Source organism: Equus asinus, chromosome 13, assembly GCF_041296235.1.
Source record: "Equus asinus isolate D_3611 breed Donkey chromosome 13, EquAss-T2T_v2, whole genome shotgun sequence".
Taxonomy (NCBI): Eukaryota; Metazoa; Chordata; class Mammalia; order Perissodactyla; family Equidae; genus Equus; species Equus asinus.
Window position 1 is genome coordinate 9,525,257 of NC_091802.1, and position 25,892 is coordinate 9,551,148.

Below are 25,892 nucleotides of genomic sequence, written 5' to 3' on the forward strand. Positions count from 1 at the left end.
TCAATTTCCATATTCCAGTTATTATTATTTTTTTTAACAGAATGAGTTAAGGCTCAATGTCTGTTTTTTTTTTTTTGAGAAAGATTAGCCCTGAGCTAACATCTGCTGCCAATCCTCCTCTTTTTGCTGAGGAAGACTGGCCCTGAGCTAACATCCACGCCCATCTTCCTCCACTTTATACATGGGACGCCTACCACAGCATGGCGTGCCAAGCGGTGCCATGTCCGCACTTGGTATCTGAACCAGTGAACCCTGGGCCACCAAAGCAGAACGTGCGTACTTAACCACTGTGCCACCAGGCTGGCCCCTAAGATTTTTTTCATCAATTACTTTATATAGGAATGTTCAGTTCTTTCTTTCTTTCTTTATTTTAATTCAGGTATAACTGGCATATAATACTAGTTTCAGGTGTACAACATAATAATTCAATATTTGTATATATTGCAAAATGATCACCACAATAAGTCTAGTTAACACCTGTCACCATACATAACTATAAATTTTTTTCTTGTGATGAGAGCTTTTGGGATCTATTCTCTTATCAACTTTTTTTTCTAAGAGAAAGCCCTTAATTAATTGATTTTTTTTCTTTCTTTTTTTTTTTGGTGAGGAAGATTGTCCCTGAGCTAACAGCTGTGCCAGTCTTCCTCTATTTTTTTTTTTTTGAGGAAGATTAGCCCTGAGCTAACTACTGCCAATCCTCCTCTTTTTGTTGAGGAAGACTGGCCCTGAGCTAACATCCATGCCCATCTTCCTCTACTTTTATATGTGGGATGCCTACCTCAGCATGGCTTTTGCCAAGTGCTGCCATGTCCACACCTGGGATCCGAACCGGCGAACCCGGGGTCACCAAGAATCAGAACGTGCGAACTTAACTGCTGCGCCACTGGGCCGGCCCCTTCCTCTATTTTGTATGTGGGACTCTGCCACTGCATGGCTTGATGAGCAGTGTGTAGGTCCCCACCCAGGATCCCAGCTGTGGACCCCAGGCCACCAAAGTGGAGTGTGTGAACTTAACCACTATGGCACCAGGCCAGCCCTTCAACTTTCAAACATGCAATTTGGTATTAACTACAGTCACCATCTGTACATTACATCCCCATGACTTATTTATTTTATAACTAGAAGTGGAAGTTTTGACCTCCTTCTTCCAGTTATTAGATTTGATCTCTAATCACAGATGGGGAAATAGACCCAAAGGTGTCAGGGGACTTGTCTGAGCTTACTGATAGAGGGGAGATCAGGGACAGGCATTCCACTGACACTTGTCCAGTCTTCCTTCTATCAAGACTGACACGGGTGTCACCAGTGAGCTCTTTCTTAACACGCCCTTTGGGGCTGAGCCACAAGGACGTACACGTTTCCTGTGTCTGGCAGGTGGACTAGAGGAAGCAGCACTCGAGGTACAATAAGCCAGCCCTCAGTGCCAAGCCTGGTTCTGCTCTGCTGTTGATGGGGACAAGTCACAGCCTCTGAGCCCAGTTTCTCCACCCATAAGCTGGGGGCAATAATCATACCAGCTCATCAGGTTACAGGAATGAAATGAAAGAACTGAAGAAATGGACAGCCACGATCAATGCCCGTGCTGCAGCACTGTTTGGGGTGGGTCGTTTGGAGCTGAAGTGTATGGGATGCTGTGTAGACCGAGATTTCTCAAGTCCAAACTGGATCACAGGTTGCTCACAGGTACCACGGAGGATGCTGGGTCGCAGAAAGGCCCTGGACCATCTGCCCTCCTTGAGCCAAGCCGTATCATCAGATATGAAGCCCGAGGACAGCCTGCTGACAGTCACATGTTCTCCTGACACAGGAAATTTTCGTCCCTTTAGGACTTGATGAGGTTACTTTTAGTGGCTGTTTTCTATATCGAATTTCACAGCTCTGCTTTAAGGGACACTTAGTGGTCACCGTGGTCAGGAGTTTGTTTTCCCATGTTTCTAGCCAAGCAAGGGTCTGTGAATTTGCAGTTGATGGAATATGATCAACAGTCTGCATCTGTCAACTCACCCAAGGCCAGAGGCCAGGCCGAGGCCGCTCAGGTGAGACGGCTGGAAGATGGCTCGGCAGCGATTCCCAAAGCTAGGGTGAGCCTGGGCATGAGCATCTTTAAAGTTACTCAAGTGGTTCTAAGGTGCAGCCAGGATTGAGAAGCACTGAATCAGCACAGGAAGATGTGCAAAATCTTACGGCTCCTGCAGCCCAGCCTGAGTGCTTTTATAGAGCATATCCAGGCCAGCAAAGTGAGAGAGAGGCTGGGGAGGCATTGTGGAGGGCCTGAAAGGCACAGGCTGCGACGCCTGTCCTTAATCTAATAGGCAGTAAGGAGCCATGGACGGTTCCTGAGCAGGATGCATGAGTAGGCAATTAGAAGTATACAGAGAGATTAAAGGGTCCAGCTATCTACAGCTTAGGGAATGGCCTTTAAGTCTTCCTGTATGGTAGGCTAACAAAGAAACCCAGCTTTCCTTTACTTCTCTACCCTCAATTCAAGGTCAGCTTCCTTCAGTACCCAGGTCCTCTGGTCCGTGGAGAGCAGGGACTTGTCCAAATGATCTCTGTAGGTAGCTGGCAGCTGGCATGGAATGCGGCAGCCTCTCCCTGACGTTCGTGGACTGAGCAGACTCCTCAGCCTGGTCCATCTGGGTTTCAGGAGGGCGGGTACCCTGGGCCAGCCTCCTCTGCGCGTCAAAGCACTGGGGGCCGTTCCTCTCACCTTTCCCGCTTTCTCCATTGATCCCCATCGACCTGCTTCCAATTCTACCAACTACGACTCCGTCTCCGTCTACTCCTCGCTCTGTACCTCCGCTGTAACACGCTGCCACCTGGCTTCCCGGCTCAGGCGCCAGGCTTCAAACCTGTCTTTCACCCATTGTTCAGTTTCCGGTGAGTCAAGTTCAACCCCAGGTTCAACCACGACATTGACGGCCACAAACACATTCCCCCACAGCCACCTCGGGGGAGGCGCCCGCCCGCCGCCCGTCACCAGGCCTACGAGACAGGCGCAGAGCGGGTGTTTCCATACCAGCAGCCCTCGGCGGTTGGGGTGTGAGCGGAGAGACCCCTCCCCGGTGACCTGCCCGCTTTGAGAGGGAGCGCCCGGCCCTCAGCGGGCGTGGCCGCCCTGGTCCAGCCCCCGCCCGCCCCGCCCCCTCGTCTCAGTGAGAGCCCCGGCTCGGCCACCCGGCCGCTGGCCCCCTCTCCACGTACGCCCGGCCACTCCCTCGCCGCGGAGCCCAGCCGAGGGTGATGCTCCGGGTCCCACCTCCCTGGGGAGCTGCGCATTTCCGCGCGCCAGGGCGGCTCCAGCTCCGGCCGGCCCTCGCGGCGGCAGCCCGCGTTCCGCGTCCCCGGGAAGTTGTCTCCGGAGCCCGCGGCGCCTCGGTCTCCTCCCCCTGAGCCCCGCCCCCCCGCCCAGAGCTGGGCTCTGCGAGCTGCCCGGCCCGGGGGCGTCGCCGCTGCCTCTCCGAAGCCAGCGAGTCTCCGCTAATCTGCGTGGGGCGCGTGTCCCCCCGCCTGGCCGGGGAACCCCGCGCACCCCCCGACACGGCGCGCGCCCAGAGCGCGGGAGCCCGGAGCGCCGGGCGCCTGGGACCCCGCGGAGCCGCTGCCCAGCCCGCGGGGCTCGGCAGGGATGCAGGCTGGGCTGTGAGCCCGGGCGCCAAGGCCATGTCCGGCGCCCGTTGCCGGACCCTGTACCCCTTCTCCGGGGAGCGGCACGGCCAGGGGCTGCGCTTTGCTGCCGGCGAGCTGATCACGCTGCTGCAGGTCCCGGACGGCGGCTGGTGGGAAGGCGAGAAGGAGGACGGGCTCCGCGGCTGGTTCCCGGCGAGCTACGTGCAGTTGCTGGAGGTAAGGGGCGAGGGCCGGGGCTGGAAGACCCGGGGCTCCGTCCTCGGCGCGCTAGCATACCTGTTGCCTGCACCAGCGGTGCCGGAGCCGTCCCGGTACGAGGGACGGCCCGGGACCAGCCGGGGGCCGTTGCTGCGCGCCCTACCCGTTGCTCTGCGCTCCCGGGGGCGGCAAAGGCAGCGGGCGCCCTTTGGGGCGCGGGCAGCGCGGGGATCGCCCCCTGAGCGCTCCCCGGGCAGGGCCTCTCGAGCACATCGTGGCCGCCTGAGGAAGCGAGAACTTGTTGCCTGTGTGAGTTCTGGGGCGGGCGGGCGCGTTCCCGGCAGTGGCAGGGGCCGGCGAAGGGCTGCCAAGACCGGCGGTCTGGGGAGGGCGCACGGAGGATTGGGGGTCGGAAAAGTGGCACCGATCTGGCCCCGCAGCCCAGTGTCTCCACTCGGGAGCTCGGAGCCTGCTGGCCCGTGGACGGTCGTGCTGCCCGGGTCGGGCTCCCTGGCCGCCTCGGGGCCGCCCACTTGCTGGTCAGCTGAGCCTGGCTGGCCACCAGCCTGAGCCCCGTCAGCACGCTTGATCCAGGGGTGCCACAGCCCCCAGCCAGTGCCCCCTCCCCTGTTCCAGCCGCCTCCCGCAGTCCCCGGCTCAGAACCTGAAAGTGGCTTGTTCCTGGGGTTCTGGTCTGGCCCCGGGGCTACACAGGACCTGCTGAGCCAAGTTGGCTGGCTGTTTATTGTCTGGGTGACAGTTGGGAGGCCTCGCCGTCCTCTAATCGCTGAGCGCATGGTCACAACCTGAGTAGGATCCGAAGTTTCTCAAGTCCTTTGGCGGGGGGGTGGGGGTGGGGGAGAGTGACCTTACAGGACATCTCCTTTAGTAAAAAGCTGCCCGACCCCAGGATTGTTGTGAAGACTAAATAAGTGGTTACCCACAATTGGCTAAGTATACAGAACCGTTTTAGTAAAACACTGCCCAAATCATGGAGACTGAATTTATTTATAGTTTAACCCCCGACCTACTTCACAAAGAACAAAGTAGCAAATTTTAACTGAAAATGCTCCATGGGACTCAAAAAAAAAAAAAAAAAAAACAGGTAGGAGTGGAATGGTTATTGGTGAGTTTGCCTGTGGAAATATTACGAAAAATAGAGCCTGGTCTCATAGAGGGACATTGTGTTTCTTTCCAGAGGAGAACCACAAAATCTCTCCTAAATGGATTAGTAGCATTTGAACAAAGTTTAGTCTGGAAGGAGCTTTCATGGGCTGTCAGCAGAGAATGTTCCGGAAGCCTTTGGTTCTGTACTTTGAGAAACCTGTGTGTGTAGGAGAGGCTCAGGTGTGTTCCTCAGCTTTCTCAGTTCCTCTTCTGAGCTTCAGATGTGAAGGAAGGCAAGCATATTGCTTCTTACGAGGACCTGGAGCCTCCTTGTTTCTAGCTTGAAAGCCCTGGGAAAGGCTGCTATTTTAGAATTCCTCCGGTGGCCACGCTTTTCCAGGAAATACTGATGTGGAAATTTGGCTGTTGGATGTCTGTCCAGTGAGGAGGGTCCCTGGCTGGACTCGCCCAGCTGTGTTTTGGGCGGGGGTGAGGCTGGTGGGTTTGTAGGCTGTGTTAGCCGGAGTGGAGTGGCTCTGCTTTTCCTTCCTGGGGGAAAGGAAGGGTGGAGGGACTCGGGGGAACCAGCAGAGTGATCAGCCGGGACAGTCTTGGGTGTGTCAGTTAGTCCCGTGACACATGCATACTTAGGAAATCTCTGGTGCCTGAGGGGCCTCAGACGATTCCCAACTGGTGATGGGCAACAGAAGTGCCCATCTGTGTGAGCAGTACTGCCGAGAGGGACATCCGTTTGTTGAGCAGCCTTCAGGCGGGAGGCATGGTGCATAGTTGTCACCAGTTCCCCTGACAGCTCTGTGAAGGGGGAGGCACTCCCCCCATTTTACAGGCGAGCAAACTGAATCTGAGAGGTGAAGGCAATTGCCCAAGGAGTAATGCTCACATATTTGGTTAGCAGCTCAGGTGGCTGAATATTACCCTCTGCCTGTGCCTGTGTCTCTCTTCAACATGATAGCCTGGGCTCAACTATGTTAAAAGGCAAGTGATGGAAAGGTCTGGATCCTTGTGGGCGAGGGCAAGTGCAGCCCCCAAGGTCAGCATGCTGGTGACAGCATCCCTAAGGGGAGGCTGAAGTGCTGGGGCTAAAATGAGGGCAGCTGCTTCTTCTCACGTGGAGCCTCTCTCCTGCTGACCCTGACGTTTGGTTCCGCTCGGAGGCTACTGGTTTTCCCATTGGTGGAGGCAGGAGTGGGCCTGAGCCCTGGGACTTGTTTCAGAGCCAAAGCAGATGCATTTTCAATAGGGAAGATCACAGATCTGGCCCTTTGTGTCTGGGAACCTTGTATGTGGACAGGCTGGGCCTGGGTGGGGATGGAGGATATGCAGGTAGAGTACCTTGGGATGGGGTGAGTCCTCAAAGACAGACTGGGTTAGTGGAGAATGTAGGACTCCCAAGGGAGTCACTGGCGGTGGACTGGCCAGCATATGGAGTCCTGAGCCGGAGGGCACCAGCCAGGTGTTCATCGAGGCTGGGAGTTTGTGCAGAAGCCAGGAGGCCAGAGAAGGGGCCCATAGGTCCTGGAGGTGGCAAACCTCATGGGATGTCTGCTAGCCAGGTGCCTGGCACTGAGCTTGCTGGGGGCATGGAGTTCAGAAGGCCAAGGGAGTTGTTGGGGATGTAAGTGCAGACAGAATGGACTTCACCCGCCTCCTGGGGGAGGAGTGGGATGGTCGGTGCGCAGATGAGAAGGGCATCTCCAGCGGAGTCCCCGCCCCAGTGTACCTTCTGTTCTCTGGGGGAAAGAGTGGTTCCAGGAAACCCCATCTTGGTGGAAGGGTGCTAAGGGTCGAGAGTAGTGTGTGCAAAACGGACACTCCCCAAGGATTTCTTCATTGTTCATGTGAAAAAAGGAGAACTGAGAGAGGCCTGATTTAGCAGAAAGCATACCCCATGGACGGGAGTTGGGAGCTAACTCTGAGAGCGCTGAAAGCTCCGCCCTGGCGGTCTGCCAGCCCCTGGGGAGAGGCCAGTTTGGTGGAGATTCTGGTCCTGATTACTGGGGAAGTCTCTTTGGTCAAGACTCCAAGGAAGTGGTGGAACGGTGCAGCACATACTTGGCATCCAGAGGGTGGCCCCCAGGAAAGCTTCGGCCCACGCAGAGAAGTGAGGAGGACCCTGGTGGGCTCAGGGCCCTGCCACAAGGAACCGGGCTCTTCAGGGGATGGTGGAGGCTTCCAGGGGGTGCCAGGAGGAGGGAGCCAGCTACTCCCAGAAAAGGGAGGAGGCCTGGTAGACAAGACCCACAGCTGCCTATGAGATATAATGGCCTTCAGATAAAAGCAGCCAGAAAAATCTTTCTTAAGGGTGCCTTCAGGCTTGAAGAGGGAGAGGAGCTGAGAACTCTTCTGAGATTTGAGAGACATGGTCGAGGAGGAGCTGGGGTGATGCGAGAGAGCTGAGATGGGGGCCGGAGGCTGCGGGAGCATGTTCTACCAGCTCGAAGCCAGGCCTGAGTTCCTCTCCATAGACTCGGAGGCCCTGTAAGGGAGAAGATTCCTACCAGACAGCTGGGGCATGAGCATGGAGGCTGAGAAACAGCTCCTGGGTAAGATAGATGGAAGGGGGAGCTGTCCCCATCCCTAGGAAAGAGCTGAAGAGTCAGACGTGGTCCAATGGCTGGACAGGTCCATTGGCTAGAGGGCCTAACCTTGGCCCGGGAATTCCTTTTGTCCTGCTCTTAGCTTGAATGGAGGTAAGAAATGAGGGACCTAGAAGATACTGAAAGGCATCTGCAAACCTCCCAGAGCTTTTGGGAAATAATTCTGGGAGGTAGTAAGATTGGAATGCAAACACAACAGAGTTTTCCTTGACTGAGGTGCTCTTCTTAGAATCCGGGATCTGGCTGCCAGGTCTGGACCTCAGAGGTACTAACAGAATAATATGATGCTGTTTGCCAGCGGAACTAGACGGCTGGAGGGTCACCCTTGAACTTGGTCTCCTTCTCTCTACCTTCAATTCTCCCATTTTGGATTCATGTGATCGGGCTGCAGGAGTTTACAAGGTGTGGCTGTGGGGGAGAGACAGCGAGCTGGGCAAGTGGGCTGTGCTGTGGATAATTAAGGAATGATGTTTTACCTATGGTTATGTAACAATCTACCTCAAAACTTAGTGTCACAAAACAACCATTTATTAATATCTCACACATTTTTGTGGGTTGACGGGGCTCAGCTGGGTGGTTCTTCTGCTGGCCTGTCTTGGAGTCTCTCCTGCATTTTGCAGTGGCTGAGACTGGGGTCCTGAGGCTCAGCTGGACTGGAACCTCCAAAATGGCATCTTCACTCACGCATCTGGTGCCTTGCTATTCTTCCATGTGGCCTGTCTCTCCACATGGTGTCTCATAGTCCAGGTCCTTTTCACATCTTTCTTTTCAGCAGGGTAGTTGGAGTCTTTATATGGTGGCTGGCTTCCAAGAACGCAAAAGTGCAAGTTGCCAGGCCTTCTTAAGGCTAGGTTCAGAACTGGCACATCACTTCTGGCACATTCTATTGGTAAAGTGCGTCACAGGTACAGTCTACATTGAGTATGGGAGGCAGGTGCATACAGGTGTGGATACAGGGAGGCAAGGTTCATTGAGGGCCATTTTGCAGACTGGCTACCTCAGAAGTGTCGGAAGAACACACCTGGGACAGACAATCCATTAGAGGGGAGCACTGCCAGGCCAGACTGATGAGAGAGAGAGGGCGGTACCCCAGAAGGGGGCGAGATGCAGGAGACTTTGCCATTCTGCTAGGAAATTCTCCATCGCCATCCTTGGAGGTTTTTTTTGTTTTGTTTTTTTTAAGATGCCAGGGATTTCTTTATAAAGGCCACATGATAAATGATGCAGCTGAATTTGAAACCAGATTTTCCTGTCCCTAAAGCCCAAGTCTGTCCACTGGGCCATTGACATACCGGTCCAGCTACTTCAGGCCAGGGCTATTTGGTGCTGGTTATTAATAGACGTAGTGTATCTGAGCTGCCTGGCATCTAGTAGATGAATGATCTGTTACACAAATTGATTTTAATACAGTGCCTTTCTTTCTGTAATGTGAAAATTGCCTAAAATGGGTGTGACCTGGTCCCTCATGCCAATATTGTTTGAGGTGGTCATCAGCTCTGTTCACAAAAGGTGTAATTAGGGCTGGTGGCTCATGGAGTACTATGTAATTGTGACCACAAAGACCAGGGTCCTCTCTGCCGTCTTTGCTAAGTCATCCTGCCCTTTGCTTTGGGGGCTGTGGCCTGCATTTGTAGCACCTGCTGTTTGAAAATCTACCCTTGGCCCACCCCTCTGTGCGCCTCTGCTCAGGAGGTGCCTGCCCCCTCTTCACTGCCTTGTGCTGGTCTGGTCAAGCGGCCACCCCGCAGGACTTCAAAGCAGTGGGTAGGGCTTGTGGGTTGTGTGGATTCGAGGCATCTTCACAAAAGTTCCCTTAGCAACAAGTCAGCAGGCATCCCTGACATCTGTTAACCGCCACGTGAATCCCTGCCGTCCATTATCGCCTGGAAACGTGAATGAGATGCTGACCTTCTTGTACTCTTTTCAGCCTGAGAAAGCCCACGTTTTATCTGACAGCCTGGTCGACTTCATCTGTGAGAGTAGATGCTGGTGCCCACTTTGCTGGTGAAAGAAAATGTTTGGTAAGCCCGGAATCCTGGTGTACATGTCAGATGTTAGGATTTTTATCAGGTCACTCCGGGGGACATTGTTTTCCCAGCTTGCTCCCTTATTACTCACAGCAGCAAAGCCACACATGTCAACCTTTATAAGAGAATGTCAGGACTGATCCCTGTGCTTAATTGCAAAATTAGTCTATTCCTCTCTCTCTGCAATGGCGTGGCTTCTGGGATGGTGCTTATACCTGTAGAGAGAAGTAGAAACGGGGGCCGGCAGGTTGGTCTGGCTTGTCTCTTGCTAGACCAGAGCATGGGGTGACATTGTGGAGGTTTAGTTGCAATAGGTGTATGAGTTGTGAGAGGATTTTGTGAATTCATAAGAGGCCTCACCCACCTCCTCCTTTTACATTTCGTCTCTCCCCATCTACCATCTGATAAAGATTGGTTTTATTAGGTTAACTTCCTGGTTCATTGTGGAACCAGCTTATGGAGCTGGTATCCAGACGCAGTCCCCAGGTACTCAGATTTCACAAACTAAACTCATAATCTCCTCTCTTCACTGCCTTCTACCCTCCCCCTCACCATAGTGAGTATCACCACCATACGTCTATCCACCGTGTCCCCTGACACTGCCCCCTCTGACCGGTCCTCTCCTGTTCGTTAGGTTAGCAAGCCTTGTCTGTTCTCCCTCAGCAACATTTCTCAAAGCCTTCTCCTTCTTAACTTGCAGTGGCAAACTTTTTCTGTAAAGGGCCAGGAAACGTTTGAGGCTTTGTGGGCCAAGAGGCAAAATCGAATTTGAGCTGTGTCGCTGTGAGTTGCAGCATGCCAGAGGCAGTGAGAAGCCGTGAGAGCCCCAGATGGTCTCTGTCACAGCTACTCCGCTCTGCCGCTGGGGCGCGAAGGCAGCCGTAGATGATCTGAAACCAGTGGGCGTGGTTGTGTTCCGATAAAACTTTATTTGTGGACACTGAAACTTGAATTTGTTACAATTTTCATGTGTCAGGCAGTATTATTCTTATTTTGCTTTGTTTTCAACCATATAAAGATGTAAAAGCCATTCTTAGCTGATGGGCTGTATGTAGTTTTCCAATCCCTGTTCGAAAGTTGATCATTCATTCATTCAGCAATCCCTAAGTGGGTGCCTACAGTGGGCTGTGAGCACTCTTGTAGGTGCTGGAGGTGAAGCAGTGAAAGACACAGAAAAGGAAAGAAGCTTACCTTTAGTTGGGGAGATGGTAAACTAGCGAAAAAAAAAGATAATTTCAAAGTGGTATGGGGCCAGTAAAACAGGGTGCGGTGATAGAGTGGGAATGTGGGGTGCAGGATGCTGGTTCGACTAAGACTGTTAGAGAAGGCTTCTAAGGAGGTAATATTTGGGCAAAGACCTGAATGATGCAAGGGAGCCAGCCTTGTGAGTATCTGGTGGGAAATAATTTGCGGCAGAGGTCGCTATGAGTGCAGATAACCCTGAAGAGGGAATATGTGGGATATATTTGAGCGATTCAGAATATTCCAGAATGGCTAGAGAGCAGTGAGCTAGGGCAAGAGAGGCTAGGATGTGACAGAGGGAGGCAGATAAGTTAAATAGTTGTGCCCCCCTCCACAATATATATATATTTCTATAAGAATTTAATTTGCATTTCGATTGTTTATTCTGCATAGTGGAAGAAATATACTGTCAAATAATTTGAGATCTCTTGCCCTTTCCCCAGGTTTGCTTTTAGGTTCTGGGGAACTTAACTAAGAACAGCATTATTCCAAGGGCCCAGCTGCTCCTCGATATCATTTGGGCATCTGGGTCTCTGTTGTCTATCCGTGCGATTGCCAGAGACGGTCTCCTGTCTGAAGCTCCTCCATCTGGAGCTCTCTCTTCTCCTTCTCAGCAATTTTTGAGAGGACAGGTATCATTCTCTGACACTGCAAGGCTTCTTCCGCCTCCACTCCTGTGCTGGTAAATGCTTAACAACCAGCTCTGGGGGGTGGGGGTGGAGGATGGAGAGAGGGAAGCCCTGCTTTGTAGCTCTTGCACATTTCCAGGGTGTTAAATACTCCCACCATGGCTGATTTCAAGATACTAATAATTTTTTTTAATTGAATATGTTTGACATAGAACATTGTGCAAAGTTAAGGTGTAAGGCGTGTTAATTTGATACGCCTATGTCCTTTCTTTTTAGTGGTCAGTGGATAGTTTTCTCAATGCAGTAGAAAGCCTTTGGTTGGATGGAAGGGTCTGGCGTGCTCTGATTTCTTTTGGAAAGCTCATCTGGACTTTGGGGTGGAGATGGATTTGAGGAGGGTAGGAAGGGAGGCAAGGAGACCAGTTAGGAAGCTCGGAGCAGGGTGGTGGAAGCAGAGATGGTGAAAAGTGGATGGATTTGGAAGTATTTTACAGGTTGGGTCAAGAGGACTTGCTGCTGGATTGACTGGGCTGAGGGGCCTCGCCTCTTGCAAATCGGTTACGGTACACTTTCCCTCCTGTATTGTTCCTATCTGTGAAACGTTGGTTCTGCCACCAAAGACCTCTGCCTTAAAAAATGAGGTAAAAGGCAAGTAAAAATTGAGAAAAAGTTAATGTCCTTTATGCAGAAAATGCTTTTATAAATTATTTTCAAAAACAAAAACAAAGGAACACATCAGGGTAAGAATGGGCAAAGAACTTGGACAGACACTTCATAATAATAGATATTCAAAGTCATCAGCTTATTCGGTTTTGCTAGTAATCAAAGAATTGCAATTTTTTTTTAAAGATTTTATTTTTTCCTTTTTCTCCCCAAAGCCCCTCTGGTACATAGTTGTATATTCTTCGTTGTGGGTCCTTCTAGTTGTGGCATGTGGGACGCTGCCTCAGCGTGGTCTGATGAGCAGTGCCGTGTCGCACCCAGGTTTCGAACCAACGAAACACCGGGCCGCCTGCAGTGGAGCGCGCAAACTTAACCACTCGGCCACGGGGCCAGCCCCAAGAATTGCAATTTTTTAAAATGATAGCATTAATGAAAACTGTCAAAAGAAAAAAAGAATGAATATTGGCAAGGGTGTAGGAAAATTGACATATGTTCCTTGCAAGGTAATTTGGCAATATACCTTAAAACCTTAACAGCGTACATGCTCTCTGATGTGGCAAGTCCGATTCCAGGAATTTGGACTCAGGAAGCGTCTGATAGGCAGGCTGTAGGTGTCAGAATGTCCATTACAGCACTGTGTCTAATATAGGGGAAACTGGCCACACCCTAACTGCCCACCAGGAAGAACTGGTTAAAAGAAGGTTCACCCGTGGTTAGCACAAAGTCAGACATGCAGAAGGGGCTCGATAACTATACTGAAGCTGAATGTTAAAAGTAAAAAATTTTGGTCAATGAAGCTAAGTCTTTTCATGCAATTAGCGCAGTTCAGATTTCACCTTATGACGAGGTAAAGAGAGAGGTGGTGTGTCCAGGAATGAATTGCTTTTTAAAAGCAGGGACTGTGTATGCCATGTATTCTGTAAGTATCCTTTTGTGGAAAGAACAGGTTGAAGGAAGACTGGCTGGCCCAGGGCCCCGTTCTTTTAAATATCCTCAGCAACAGCAAATCTTTGTCTTTCAAGGGGTAGATCTGATTTTTTTGGAAATGGCCACGATTCATTGGGAGCCAAGTCTGGTGTGTCTGTACGTGTGACTGTCTATCACCTTGCTGGGAAAAGGATTCAAAGCAGCTTACCAAAAAGCACACAGTACAATAAGATAAAAGCATAAATACATGAGGAAATCTGGGGAAAGGAGAAAGTAAGATGACTTGGAGTCTGCAGAGTGAAGAGGGTACTTGAGTTAAGTAATGCTGTTCAGGATTTAAAAGGAGGTCCTACCCTCAAGGATAATGAGGAGTTTGAGCAGTTCTCAGTGGGGGAGTGTTTAGGGCAGCATTGCCGGCATATGTGCTCTATTAGTTAGGATGGGTTAGGATATGCTGCTGTAACAAACAACCCTCAAACCTCATGGTTAAAACAGCATAGGTTTGCTTCTTCCTTATGCTCCAAGTCTGTTGCAAGTTGGTTTGGGGCTGTAGGACCCTGCAGGACCCAGGATGATGGAGTAACCACTGTCTGGAATCTTGCCAGTGACTGTCTTAAATAGCACATGGTTCTTAAAGCTTCTTCCTGGAAGTGACACATGATATTTGTGCTCGTATCTCATTGACTAAAGGACAGCCACACCTATCTTCAAGTGGGTGGGCAAACGCAATCCTACCATGCGCCTGGAAGGAGAAAAGGAGCAAGCTGTCTATGTGTGGATGGCTCCATTGACCATCACATATGTACTCACTCAGGGGGATGACCCCAGTTGTGGTCTATTTCAGTCTCAGTATTTTATGACCATACCTGGAGCAATGCTTCTCAAACTGATTTCAATGCTTCTAGACCAAAACGAATTCCCTGATCTTGTGGGAGACAGATTCTGACTCAGTAGGTCTGGGACAAGGCCCGAGATTCTCCATGTCTGACAAGCTCCTGCTGCTGCAAGGACTTCAGCCACAGTGCAGGCCCCAGCTGGTGCCCTTAGTTCTTGAGAGCCAGGATGAACTCATACTCTTCTTTCAAGTCGGTTCCCCTCCGTCAAGCTATCCTGGCATCTAGCATAGTGCAGGGCACACCGGTACATGCTTGGCTTACACTTGGCCTCATCCCAGACTTCCTGTGGTTTTTTTTCTTTGCCGTAAATAGATCAGTCACAACTTTTGGTTCAACGAAAACAAATATTTATTTTTGAGCACTTACTATATGACAGGTTCTCCGAAAGGCTCATCAGATGCAGCCAAGACAAGGAACTGAGGCTAGCAGCTCTTGGGGATGTACTGTCCCCTCTAGGGTGACTGGCAGGTGACCTCTCTAAAAGGCTTCAGTTTCAGCCTTGTTCTGTTGGAATGAAAGCCTTTCCAGACTTTTAGCTTCCATTGTTCTTTCTCAGATGCCTTAATTTCTCCTCCCTTCTCATTTGCTTGTCAAATGCACAGAGAACTCCAGGATTAGTCAACAAAAAACTAATTAAGTTGTAAAAACTCTTTAGAGATGATATTTTAAAAATTCTACAGAAATGAGCTCTTGTCCTAATTTAATCGTGACAGAGAATTCTTATTTTAGCCGTGGCTCATGAGAGTGTCATTGAGGCATTTGTTTCATAATATAATTTAGAAATAGAAATAAGAAGTTGGAATCTACTGTTCTCATTTAGCAAGTGTTTTATAGATAAATAGCTACAAGGCTTTGTTGTGCTTGGAGTGAAAAATAAAACTGTGTTGAGTTTTTGATAATCAAGAACATGCTCGACACACAATCCACTAATCTGGTACTCAGTCTATTTTCATGTTATAAAGAAGGTTCCGAGTCCCTGGGGCCTGTTTCCTGGTGTGGGCGCGTGGAACCTATCGGTACAACATTACCGTGCAGGACGTTAAGACTGGCACATCCCAGATGTTACTGTGTCTGCAGATCACATGGGGCTCTTGCCCAAATGCAGATTCTGAGTCAGGGCCCAAGACTCTGCATTTCTAACCAGCTCCCAAGTGATACAGCTGCTGCTGATCTGTGGGCCACAATTTGAGTAGCAAAGCATTTGAGTACCCTAAGGGGTTTTTAAGTTTGCAAGTCATGATTAAATCCTGGAATTAGATTGGATTTAGTTTGCTTTTTTTTTTTAGTGGATCATACGAGGCTACACAGGGTCAAGGAAAGAACACAGGTTTTGGAATTAGCCTTCTCTTTGAGTCTATTTAATCTGAGGACAGATATGGAGGGGGTAAAAGGTAGGATGGGGGAGGGTGGTGGCTGGTGTTCCTATTTGCCCAGAGGGGTCCCTCGATCTCTGGGTGGGGGTGGGGCTCAGGAATGCCTTACTGGGGTCTGCACCAGGAGCTGGCTATGGAGGAAGAAAGGCTGGGGGGCAGAGGGATGAGTAACATGAACGTGACAGCCCCAGGGTCTTGATTGTGGTATGAACCTAATGACAGAGAGACAGAGAGAGCAGGTGGGATGGTCTTGCCACATACCAGCAGTGCTGGATGCCCTGTGTGGGTTGGTTTGTGGGTTGGAGCATATGCCCCACAGCTAATGCCGGTGTGGACTGCTCGGACCACATTCAAGGACAGGGGCAGAACTTCCCCCTGATGTGGGCTGCAGAGGGTAGCGCAAGAGTGTGCTATCTGTGGGTTCAAATCCTGGCTCAGGCCCCCCACCTGTGAGACCCTGGGCAAGTTGCAGAATCTGAGTTGCGAAGGGCGCCTGGGAGGGTCGCCGGCACCTTGTACACGCTCTGTTAATGGAGTTTACATCCCACGTGTTCTGGGATCGTGCCAGGTGAATGCTGAGAGCTGCTAGTTAACTGGGGCTTCCACTGGGGGGCTGCTGGGGTGGGAGAAACCTTTTTCCGTGGGCCCCTCTGAGGTCATAGTGGAAGACTGTCTGGTTACAGCATTGTGGTCGATGCCTCCTGACCCATGGGCACAGAACCCCCCGGGCATCATATTAAATGTGGATTCCAATTCAGAAGGTCTGGGGTGGGCCCGGGAGTCTGCGTTTCTAACAAGCTCCCAGGATATGTTGCTGCTGCCGGTGCTGGGCCCACACTTTGAGGAGCAAGACTGGAGAGCACTTTTTGGGGTGTTTTTAGGACACAGGTCTTAGTAATTAAAGCAAGCGGAGCTGCGGCTGCTGGCCACTTCTAGTTTATTTGAAACTGCTGCCTGATGGTTGCTGTTTGCTGCTGCTCAGGCTAGGCTAATTAGTCTTAATTGCTCCTTACCTGGGTCTGAGGGGCCTCTGGCTGCCCTGACACTCCCAGAAGAGGATCTGCGTGTAATGAGGAAAAGGCTGCTTGTGGGGAGAGGTGAAATGCAAGAGGTTGCTTAAGGACTTAGGCATTCCTTTTCATCTTTGCCTAGTCCCGGAGCAAAGGAAGGTTTGTTTCAAGGGGCTGAGTGGAAATTCTCTTTTTGAAGTGTTGCTGTGGGGCTCAGAAGCTAATCCTGGGGCCGTGTTCCAGGGCTCGAAGCTGGAGATGGTGCCAGTGCCACAACGCAGGCGTCTTCCGCAGCCCATGGGTGGAACCCTCAGGTCTGTACTGCTCTGGGCTTGACCTCTCTCTTCTCTTGCCTGCATTCCTGCCCTGGCCCCTAACAGCAGTGGCCACCGCTTTTATCCCTCGGTGATGTCCATTCTCCATAGTAACGCCACATTGATTTTTCTAGCCAGTCTGATCATGGATTGCTCCTGTTTAAGACCTTCCGTAGGTTTTTCCTCGCCTTTACAATATAACATGCCTTCGCTTTGTCCACAAGGTCATTCATGGCCTGCCTGCCCTCCCAGCTGCGTTTTTAGCTATTCCTTCACATGAGTAATGTTATCAAAACCATGTGGAACTAGCTAATTCTGGGATGCAACTTTACTTTCTCTTGCTGTGTCCTTGTACATGGCGATTCTTCTCCCCGAAGTGAGCTTCCTCCCCATCTTCTCTTTTACTCCCACTCCCTTTTCCTTTTAACAGCTCTATTGAGATTTAACACATATACCACGGAAAGTGTGCAATTCAACAATTTTTTTTAGGATATTCATTGAGTTGTGCAGCCATTGTCGTGATCAATTTGAGAACATTTTCATTGCCCCTTACCCATTTGCAGTCACTCCCCATTTCCCCCCAGCACTGCAGCCCCAGGTGACCACTGATCTACTGTCTGTCTTATAGATTTGCTGATTCTGGACACTTCATATAAATAGAATCATATAATTTGTGGCCTTTTGTGTCTGACTTCTTGCACTTTGTATAATATTTTCAAGGTTCATCCATGTTGTAGCATGAATCAGTCCTTCATTTCTTTTTATGGCTGAATAATATTCCACTGTATGGATGTGCCACATTTTATTTATCCATTCATCAGTTGATGGACGTTTGGGTGCTTTCTCCTCTTCGGCCATTACGAATATTGCTCCTGTGAAGGTTTGTGTACCAGTTTTCGTGTGGGTGTATGTTTTCATTTCTCTTGGGTATGTACCTAGACCTGGAACTTCTGGGTCATATATGGTAACTCTTTGTTTAATAATCTGAGAAACTGCCAGACTGTTTTCCAAAGTAGCGGCACCATTTTACGATCCTGTCAGCCATGTATGAGAGTTCCAATTTCTCTGTCTCCTCACCAACACTTGTTATTATCTGTCTTTTAAGTTATAGCCATGCTAGTGGATGTGAAAGGGTATCTCATTGTGGTTTTGGTATGTATTTCTCTGGTGTCTAATGATGTTAAGCATCTTTTCATGTGCTTATTGATGGTTTGTGTGTCTTCTTTGGAGAAATGTCTATTCAGATCCTTTGCCTATTTTTAATTGGTTTAAACATGTTTTTTTTTTTTTGCTATGGTCTGTTTTCTTTTTAGCCAGATTAACTTGTGCTCATTTCTTGGCTTTCGTGTTACTCTCCCGGGAAGACTTTGCTGACACAGCCCCCCTGCGTGCTTCTAGACCTCTTCGTGCTCACCCCGCTGTTCTAGAACTGTCTGCTTTCACTACACTCTCGATTTTTTTGAGGTCAAGGATTGGGTCTGTGGTCTTTACAGACTCAGCCCTTAGCAAACAAGCAGGCATGGGCACTTGGTTAGAAAGACGAAGGACCATAGTTCAGTCATTTCAACTGTGACACCAGTGAATTCAAGAATCAATGAGTTTGCTAATCATGATCATTCTTTGGCTTCACATGGGGAAAAAAATAATAATACAGAGTTTGTAGGGGCCCACTGAATGGCCAAGTGGTTAAGTTCGCGTGCTCTGCTTTGGTGGCCCAGAGTTTGCCGCTTTGGGTCCTGGGCGCAGACATGGCACCGCTCGTCAGGCCATGCTGAGGGGCGTCCCACATGCCACAACTAGAAGGACCCACAACTAGAATATACAACTATGTACTGGGGGGCTTTGGGGAGAAGAAGAATAAGAGGGAAAAAAATAAAGAATTTGCAGAGTGACACACTGACAGAACCCCTGTTTCTCACCCAGGCACCTTACACGCATGGCTGTGGGTAACAGGACAGATTGAGGAAGAGAGTGTGCGTGACTCAGCAGAACATTGCGCTGTGGCAGCAAATAAGTCAGATTACATGAAGTAGGATTGTCACCTTGTGTGCAAAGGGCAGCCACCCATCATTATTTCCTGCTGGAGGGAAAAACAGGTGTTGAGGAAGTCAACCTGCCTTGGGACCGTTGGGTTACTGGGTCCCTCCTGGATCCTCGAATGGTGGTCTCACTTCCTAGGCAATCTGCCATAATGGTGTTCAGAGCTGACCAGACCAGGATTTGGGTGCTGGCTGTGTGAGACTGTGGGCACATTGCTTACCTGACCTTGGACCTCAGTTTCCCTGTCTTTAAAATGGGGATAATAAGGCCACGTCCAAGAATCGTTGTGAAAGTTAGAATTTTCTCCTTTGACGTCAGTGCTCCATGGAGAGCCTGGGGTCGGGCTCAGTCTGTGCGGTGGCAGCTCTGGTTCCTTCTGGTTCCCCATCCATCACTCAGGGTGCTGGCCGTTGTCATTTGCTTTTTTTTGTAAAAGAGGCCCGCTTCCTTGAGAGTCACTCCAGACCTCTTGGTCACCATTTCTGCTCGTGACCTGGTCTTTCTGGCTCTGGTCACCTCAACTCAGTTTCCATCTTGGTTCTTCCAAGTCTCTTTCTGTCAGGTTTAGCATCGTCATTGAAGACGTGTCTGCCTAGGGAAGCCCTGGCCCTTCCGCACATGCATCTTCGGTTTTGTTTTGGTGTATTTAGACCACAAACTTAAACCAGAGATTCCTCTTTTCGAATGCGACAGCTGTCTGAATGCCTCCCATCGACCCTCCTGGGGGTACGATAAAGTTGCCTGGGTGTGACCAAGATTAGAATCTTAACTACAGGTCAGTAATTAAGGGGAATCTTATCTCAGAGCATGTGGCAGATAAACCAGCCTCTGAGTGCTGATTTTTCTGCAGAAGATTCATCCAGAGGCTCTAGACCAATTTCTGCCCTGGGCAGTTACTGCTCAAAGTGGGAGGGTGAATGCCTCCTCGCATTTTGGGATCACAGACGCATTTTGGGATCACAGACCCGTTACGTGTTTTGTGATATGGCAAAAGGGACGCTGATTCCTTCTTTCATCGAGCCAGCTGCTGAGTTTTTGAGCACCATTGTAGGTCCTTTGAGGGCAGGAGCTCCCCATGGTAGTGGGAAACTCTGCCTTGCCTGTATGCCAGTTCCCATCCTCCCTGGCCCTGCAATCTGGTCCTTCAAGGTGGCCCTTGTAGGGCTTTCTGCTCATCCTTTGTCTCAGTCGTGTTCTCTCCTGTCCCGTGTGGTTGTGTTTGTGTTGTGTCGTCCAGTCTCCCACCTCCCAGGCCCATTTAAAACGTCTTCCCTCTGGGCTCAGATAGTCCACCCAGAGGGCAGGGAGGGTCTTCCTGTTTCTCTCTCTTTGCTTTGAAAAGAGGAGGCAATCTTTGGTCCTTAGGAAAAAATAGTTGTGCAGATCTTCCAAAGGGGTCTGCTTGCCGCTCTGGCCAGATGGCTATTGCCTGCTGATCAGGAACCTGGATCAGACTGACAGGGAGCCGGGTTTGTGGGTGTTCACAGGGAGAGAGGGATAGGAGAGCCTCTGTGTGTGTGTACCCTTAAGGAGCCCTGTGATGGGTGTGGCTGCAGAGATCCCGCTAAGTGTAGCATTTCAGAGGGACTTCTGTCTCACCCAGGAGAAAACAACCAGAATGGGAATGTACCCGGGCTTCCGCCTCATCTTTGCAGAGTCTTCTGAGTGAATTTGGTGGCTGGGGAGCCCTGCCATTTGGGGAGCCATTGGGAGTGGGGCTTGGCCAGGCATTACCAGGCACTCCAGGGGGACTGTAGAGCCAGCTCTGCCCTGAGCCCTTGGCTCTTTGCTCCTGACTAGGCACGTGGCCCAAGAAGACAGCTACACTGGAGCATGAATGGGAGGCCGGGAGTCAGAGCCTGCCTGAGGTCTCCCATCTCCCAGACCTGCTGTTCCCTGGTACTGGCTTCAGGTCTGGACACAAGAGCTGCTCTTCCAGCAACATACTCCTCCAGTAGACTGCGCTGTGGCGTGGGCCCATGGTCACTCCCTTTCCTTTTCTAAGTGACTCCAGGAGACTCCTCCAGGAAACCCTAGGGCTTGTGGGACACAGTTTGAAAAGCCCAGTGTTAGTGACGCTAAATGCTTGGGTTCCTCTGTGCTGTCAGCACTGCCCTGGGGGGTGCCACATGCCAGTGCCCCTCTGGTTTGTTTCCGAATGGCTTGCAGGGGGCGGTTGGGGTGCTTTCTTACTCTAGGTGGCTGGTCTGCTTTATTATTAGTCTGGGGGAAATGATTTCTGCCAGAAGCAGTGGAAGGTGTAAATTATGCGTCACTGCAGATCGTCAAGACTATATATATATTCGGCTCCAGCTGCAAGTCTCTTGCAAATGAGGACCGATGTGAGATGTTGGCAAGTTGGAAAGAGTTACAGTGTGGACCTTCGGTGGGTGTGATTGATAATCACAGACTTGCCTTTACTTGGTTCTCTCATGGTGGGTGGGGGGGTGGGGAGGAGCCCCAGTTGTTCTTGGAGGGCTGTACCCCACGTGAGAAGGCTGGAGGGAAGCAGTTGGAAGGTGACTGACATCCCCCTGGGAGTGGACAAGTTTTCCATTAACCTGATCCGTAATAAATATTTCTTCTGTTTTCACTGAGCCAGGAATCCCAGGCTTAGGCCTGGTGTTCCCACTCTCACCTAGCCTCACACGACCATCTGGCCATCCGTGGTGTCTTCCTAAAATCTGAGTGCTCCAGAGTCGTCTCCACTGGCTCCCATTGCCTGAGTGTCAGGCGCTTCTAGCTGGGCTGACACGGGCCTGCACAAGCTGTGCCTGGCCTCTCTCCGGTCCCCTCACTTGCCCCCTCCTGGCACACACCTCTACACCCTGTGCCTTTGCACAGCTGCTGCCTCTGTCTAGAGTTCCTTCCCCTCATGCCTGCCTTAGAAATGATCCAGACCCGGGCAAGGATGGCCTTCCACCTCTCATCAGGCAAGTTGATCACTCCTCCTCCGGCTTCCATAGGCCAGTCCCCTGTGGTGGCATGGACCACATTGACCTCAATGACTTGTTTATGTGACTGCCTCCCCACTGCGCTCTGAGCTCCTCCAGGGCAGGAAACCAGCTTCATAAACCTCTGTAACTGCCCCGGCCTGGCACAGTGCTTGGCATCTCTGAGTTCTGGCTCAATAAGTATTTGATGGCTGGATGAATGGACGGATGAATTAAAGAGGATATGGAGAGAGCTTGCCTTAGAGAATTGGGCACATATCGCTCTGATATGGGCTCATGGCTTAGGCAGCCTTTACTCCAAAAAGGCATGAATGGCCTTGTCTTGAGGTGAAGTTTAGGGTCACGGAAGGCCAGGGTTGGAAGGCCTGCAGCCAGGTCAGCTCAGAGTGCTGGACATCAACAGAAGGCCACTGGGTCCTGGACAACAAGGCCCTTGAGCCGCAGGACAGGCACCCAAGAGTGGAAGGGCGACAGATGAGGAGATGTGGCACGGACTGGTCTTCTCTCCCCATCTTCTCAGTGGGGCTGCTGTGGGGGCAGTTGGGTGTGGCTGAGGGCCCCATGGAAGGAGCCCTGGATTCTAATTGTAGGACCCCCCACCCCTGCACCCCTTGGCTCTTTGACCCTCAGTTTCTCCGTCTGTCCAGCAGAGATGTGCGCCCGTTGCGCTGCCTCTCAGGATTTTGAGAACGATCGTGGATGTGAGCCTGCTTTGGAATTCAGGCTGTGCTGGGGAAGATGAGTGCACGGCCTGTTAGGGGAGCCTGTGCAGGAAGTGGGGGCGGAGGAGGGCCTGTGCCCGTGGACTCAGCTGACTCTCCCGGGCGGCCTTGTCCCAACTGCTCAGTCCTCTGCTGTGGTCCTTTCCCCACTGGACGCCTTGAACTTGCTTCTGAAGCCGCCTCCTGAGACCTCCTCGGCTAAAGCTGTTGAAATTCTTGTCCCAACCTTGAACCGTTTGGAGTTAAGAGCTCCTTCTTTGTCTTTCCCCGTGGGCTTCACCCGGGCACCTGCAGATGCAGCTGAGAACAAGACTGAGTGGATGGGACTTACAGGCCTCTGTGGTCAGAGGGCTCGTCGTCCATGGGGAGCCAGGTGAGTGGCCAGAGAGAGATGCCTGATGCAGTGAGGGGCCCGAGGAGGCAGTGCAGGGCAGTGGGAGCACTTGGTACCTGTGACGGGCTGCTTGTGGCCCCCAAATTCGTACGTTGAAGTCCTAAGCCCCATAACCTCAGAACGTGACTGTATTTGGAGATGAGATCCTTAAAGAGGGAATTAAATTAAAATGAGGTCATATGAGTGTTCTTACAAGAAGAGATCAGCTCACAGACACACCCATGGGGAAGACCACATGCAAATGCAGGGAAAAGATGGCCATCTTCAAGCCACAGAGAGAGGCCTCAGAAGAAATCAGCCTGCTGACACCTTGATCTCAGACTTCCAGCCTCCAGAACCGTGAGACCGTAGGTTTCTGTCGTGTCAGCCCCCGGTCTGTGGTGCTTTGTTCTGGCAGCCCTAAGCCGACTCACACTAGGGCCTGAACCCGGATTTGGGTAGGAGACTCAGTTACGTGGTTCTGTGTGGGATCGAAACCTTGAGAAGAAACAGGGGCACTGTGCTGGTGCCTGCTTTCCTCCCTACCCTGCATCCCCAGCTGACACGCTGTGTCCCGTTACTGTGTGTCTCTTTTGTTGGAGCAGGAGCCCCATGAGGGCAGAGCTGAGCATCTGGTTTGTTCCCTGCAGGTTCGGAGGACTGAGCGCCGGGGGATGCCTACATGAGCCCTGGGACGTGTGTTTTGGATGAATTCTGTCTGAAACAATGACCTGAAGTCAAATTCCTCACTCTGGGCCTAAATCCAGGATTTTTAATTAAAATAGCTGGTTTTCTGCACCCTGGTCTTGGTTCGGAGCTCACCCCGCAAGGTGACCGTTGTTTTTGCACACTGTGTCCGTTCTCTCTCTCTCTAATCTCTGTCCAGCCACCAGATGTGATTAAAATGTGTTAAACATCAGAGAGAAAGGTTCATTGATTAGTTTTTCTTTGGACTCGGTGGGCTGAGCTGCAGATGACGTTAAATGGGATCAGACCAGCCTATGGGTGTGGGCGACGTTAACCCCCCAGCAGGTTCACTCAGCAAGGTGACCTTTGACCTGCAGCCCCGACGTGGCCTCCTGTCACCTCTTCAGTGAGAGGAGAGGTTCCCTTTTCTTCTTCTCTTTTTTTTTTTGGGGGGGAAGATTAGCCCTGAGCTAACTGCTGCCAATCCTCCTCTTTTCGTTGAAGAAGACTGGCCCTGAGCTAACATCCATGCCCATCTTCGTCTACTTTACATGTGGGACGCCTACCACAGCATGGCTTGCCGAGCAGTGCCATGTCCACAGCCAGGATCTGAACCAGCGAACCCTTGGCCACCAAAGCAGAACATGCACACTTAACCGCTGTGCCACCGGGCCGGCCCCAGAAGTCCCCTTTTCTACGGCAGAGCCCCCCTGGTCTGATGAGCAGGGAAGGTCCCTGGTTTGGGGAAACTCATGACTTGCCTAAGAGTCTTTGCCTACGTCCGATTCCTCCTACTCTGCGTCTAATTTTCTCTTCGTTCTCTCTCCTTTTTAAAAAAAAATTGTGGCAAAACTCACATAAAAGTTGCCATTTTCAGTATTTTAAAGTATGCAATTCAGTGACAGTACATTTACAATGTTGTGCAACCATCACCACTGTCCAGTTCCAGAACATTTTCATTACCCCAGAGAGAAATCCCTGTGCCTATTAAGCAGTCGCTCTCCATTCTCCCTACCACCCCAGCCCCTGCCAACCACGGATCTTTTCTCTATTTCTATGGATTTGCCTACTCTAGGCGTTTCATATAACTGGAATCATATCATATGTGACATTTTGTGTCTGGTTTCTCACTTAGCATAATGTCTTCACAGTTCATCCGTGTTGTGGCGTGTGTCACCACTCCATCCCTTTTTATGGCTGAATAATATTCTGTTGTATGGCTGTACCACATTTGCTTATCCATTGCTAGGTGACGGACATTTGGGTTGTTCCCACATTTTGGCTGTTGTGAATAAGTACCATCCGCTTCTGCTGTCTCTAGTTCTGCCTCCAAATGCTGCCTCTAGTTGTCCGACGCATTACTGGTGGTGAACTGGTGGTAAGCGTGGGTTCCTGGTAGTGGAAAAAGCACTTGGGAAATGAGAAGGCAGGGTCACAGCCCTGACTCTCGCTCTGTCTGAGATTTCTGTCAAGCCTCAGTTCGCTCGTGTCTGAAATCGGTACACAGTTCCCTGCCTTCCTTACGCAGCCCTGCAGAATGTCGCATGAGGTGCAAATCATAGATGTGACTTGCAGCCCTTCCTCAGCTGGAAAGTCAGATGTGAAGTGATAGTTATTTCTGTTCCCCATTTTTCCTTTGATGTTCTCATTTTCTGCTTTTTACTCCGCTTCCTCTTTCCTCCTTGTGCTAATGGCTGCGTTTGAATTCCTTTTCTTCTCCTTGCCTCTTCAGATGGCCTGGGGCTGTAGAAGGTGGCGTTCTGTAGGGTGGGTCCTGGAGGGGGACTAGAGGATGGGATGTCGCCTGTGGCATCTTGGGGCAGAGCAGGACGGGTTGCCCGCGAAGGCGGTTGGCAGCCTTGGCTGGGTGCTGGGGTGAGGTCAGCCCCGGCTGGACCTGAGCAGGGGGAGCGTGGCTGCCGTGGCCCTGCCGTTCCACCCGGTTTGCTCTGCAGACTTCGTTTGCAGACAGCTTTGAGGCCTTTCGCGTCGGCCAGATTGATGGATACTTAGGCACATGTTAGAATCCAAGGGAGCAGACCCAAGGGACCCTGGGAGCCACGCAGCAGATGGAGTTGTGTGGTTTTCTTGGTGCATTGCTTTGCAAATGCTGACTCTTCTGCAGTCCTGTCCATGTCATTTTCCCAGCTGAAGTGGAAGCTTCTTGAGGGCGATGGCGATGACTGTCTTATTTCTCCCCGTGGTGCTTGCTCATGGTGTCCTTTGCAGAGTCTGAACATAAATGGTGTTGAACATATGTGACAATGACTCCCTTTGTTCAGTGCTCTCATGGTTACACAGGGCTTTCACCTAGGATTTCTCATTCGTCTTCTCAACGGCCTGGCCAGGTGGATTCTAGTTCTCAAATAAACAAGCTTAAGGCCCAGAGAGGTTAAGGAACTTGCTCAGGACACACAGCTAGCCAGAGGTGCAGCTGGACTCCCTGCTTGGAACCAGTGCTCTCCACTGTTTCCCCCTC

At 51.0% G+C, this 25,892-nt stretch overlaps 1 protein-coding gene across 3 annotated transcripts in view; it reads left to right on the forward strand.

Moving 5' to 3' along the window:
* The first annotated feature begins 3,162 nt into the window (after positions 1 to 3,162).
* The window catches only part of GAS7 (growth arrest specific 7), a 218,138-nt gene continuing 195,408 nt past the window's right edge, over positions 3,163 to 25,892 (forward strand). Inside the window, exon 1 of one of the 3 annotated variants that reach the window (XM_044744435.2) lies at positions 3,163 to 3,849. In XM_044744435.2, the coding sequence (XP_044600370.1) occupies positions 3,667 to 3,849 (183 nt within the window). In that variant the 5' untranslated portion in view covers positions 3,163 to 3,666. The remainder of the gene's footprint in view (positions 3,850 to 25,892) is intronic. The other 2 variants (XM_014864143.3, XM_044744450.2) reach the window with 2 other exon arrangements.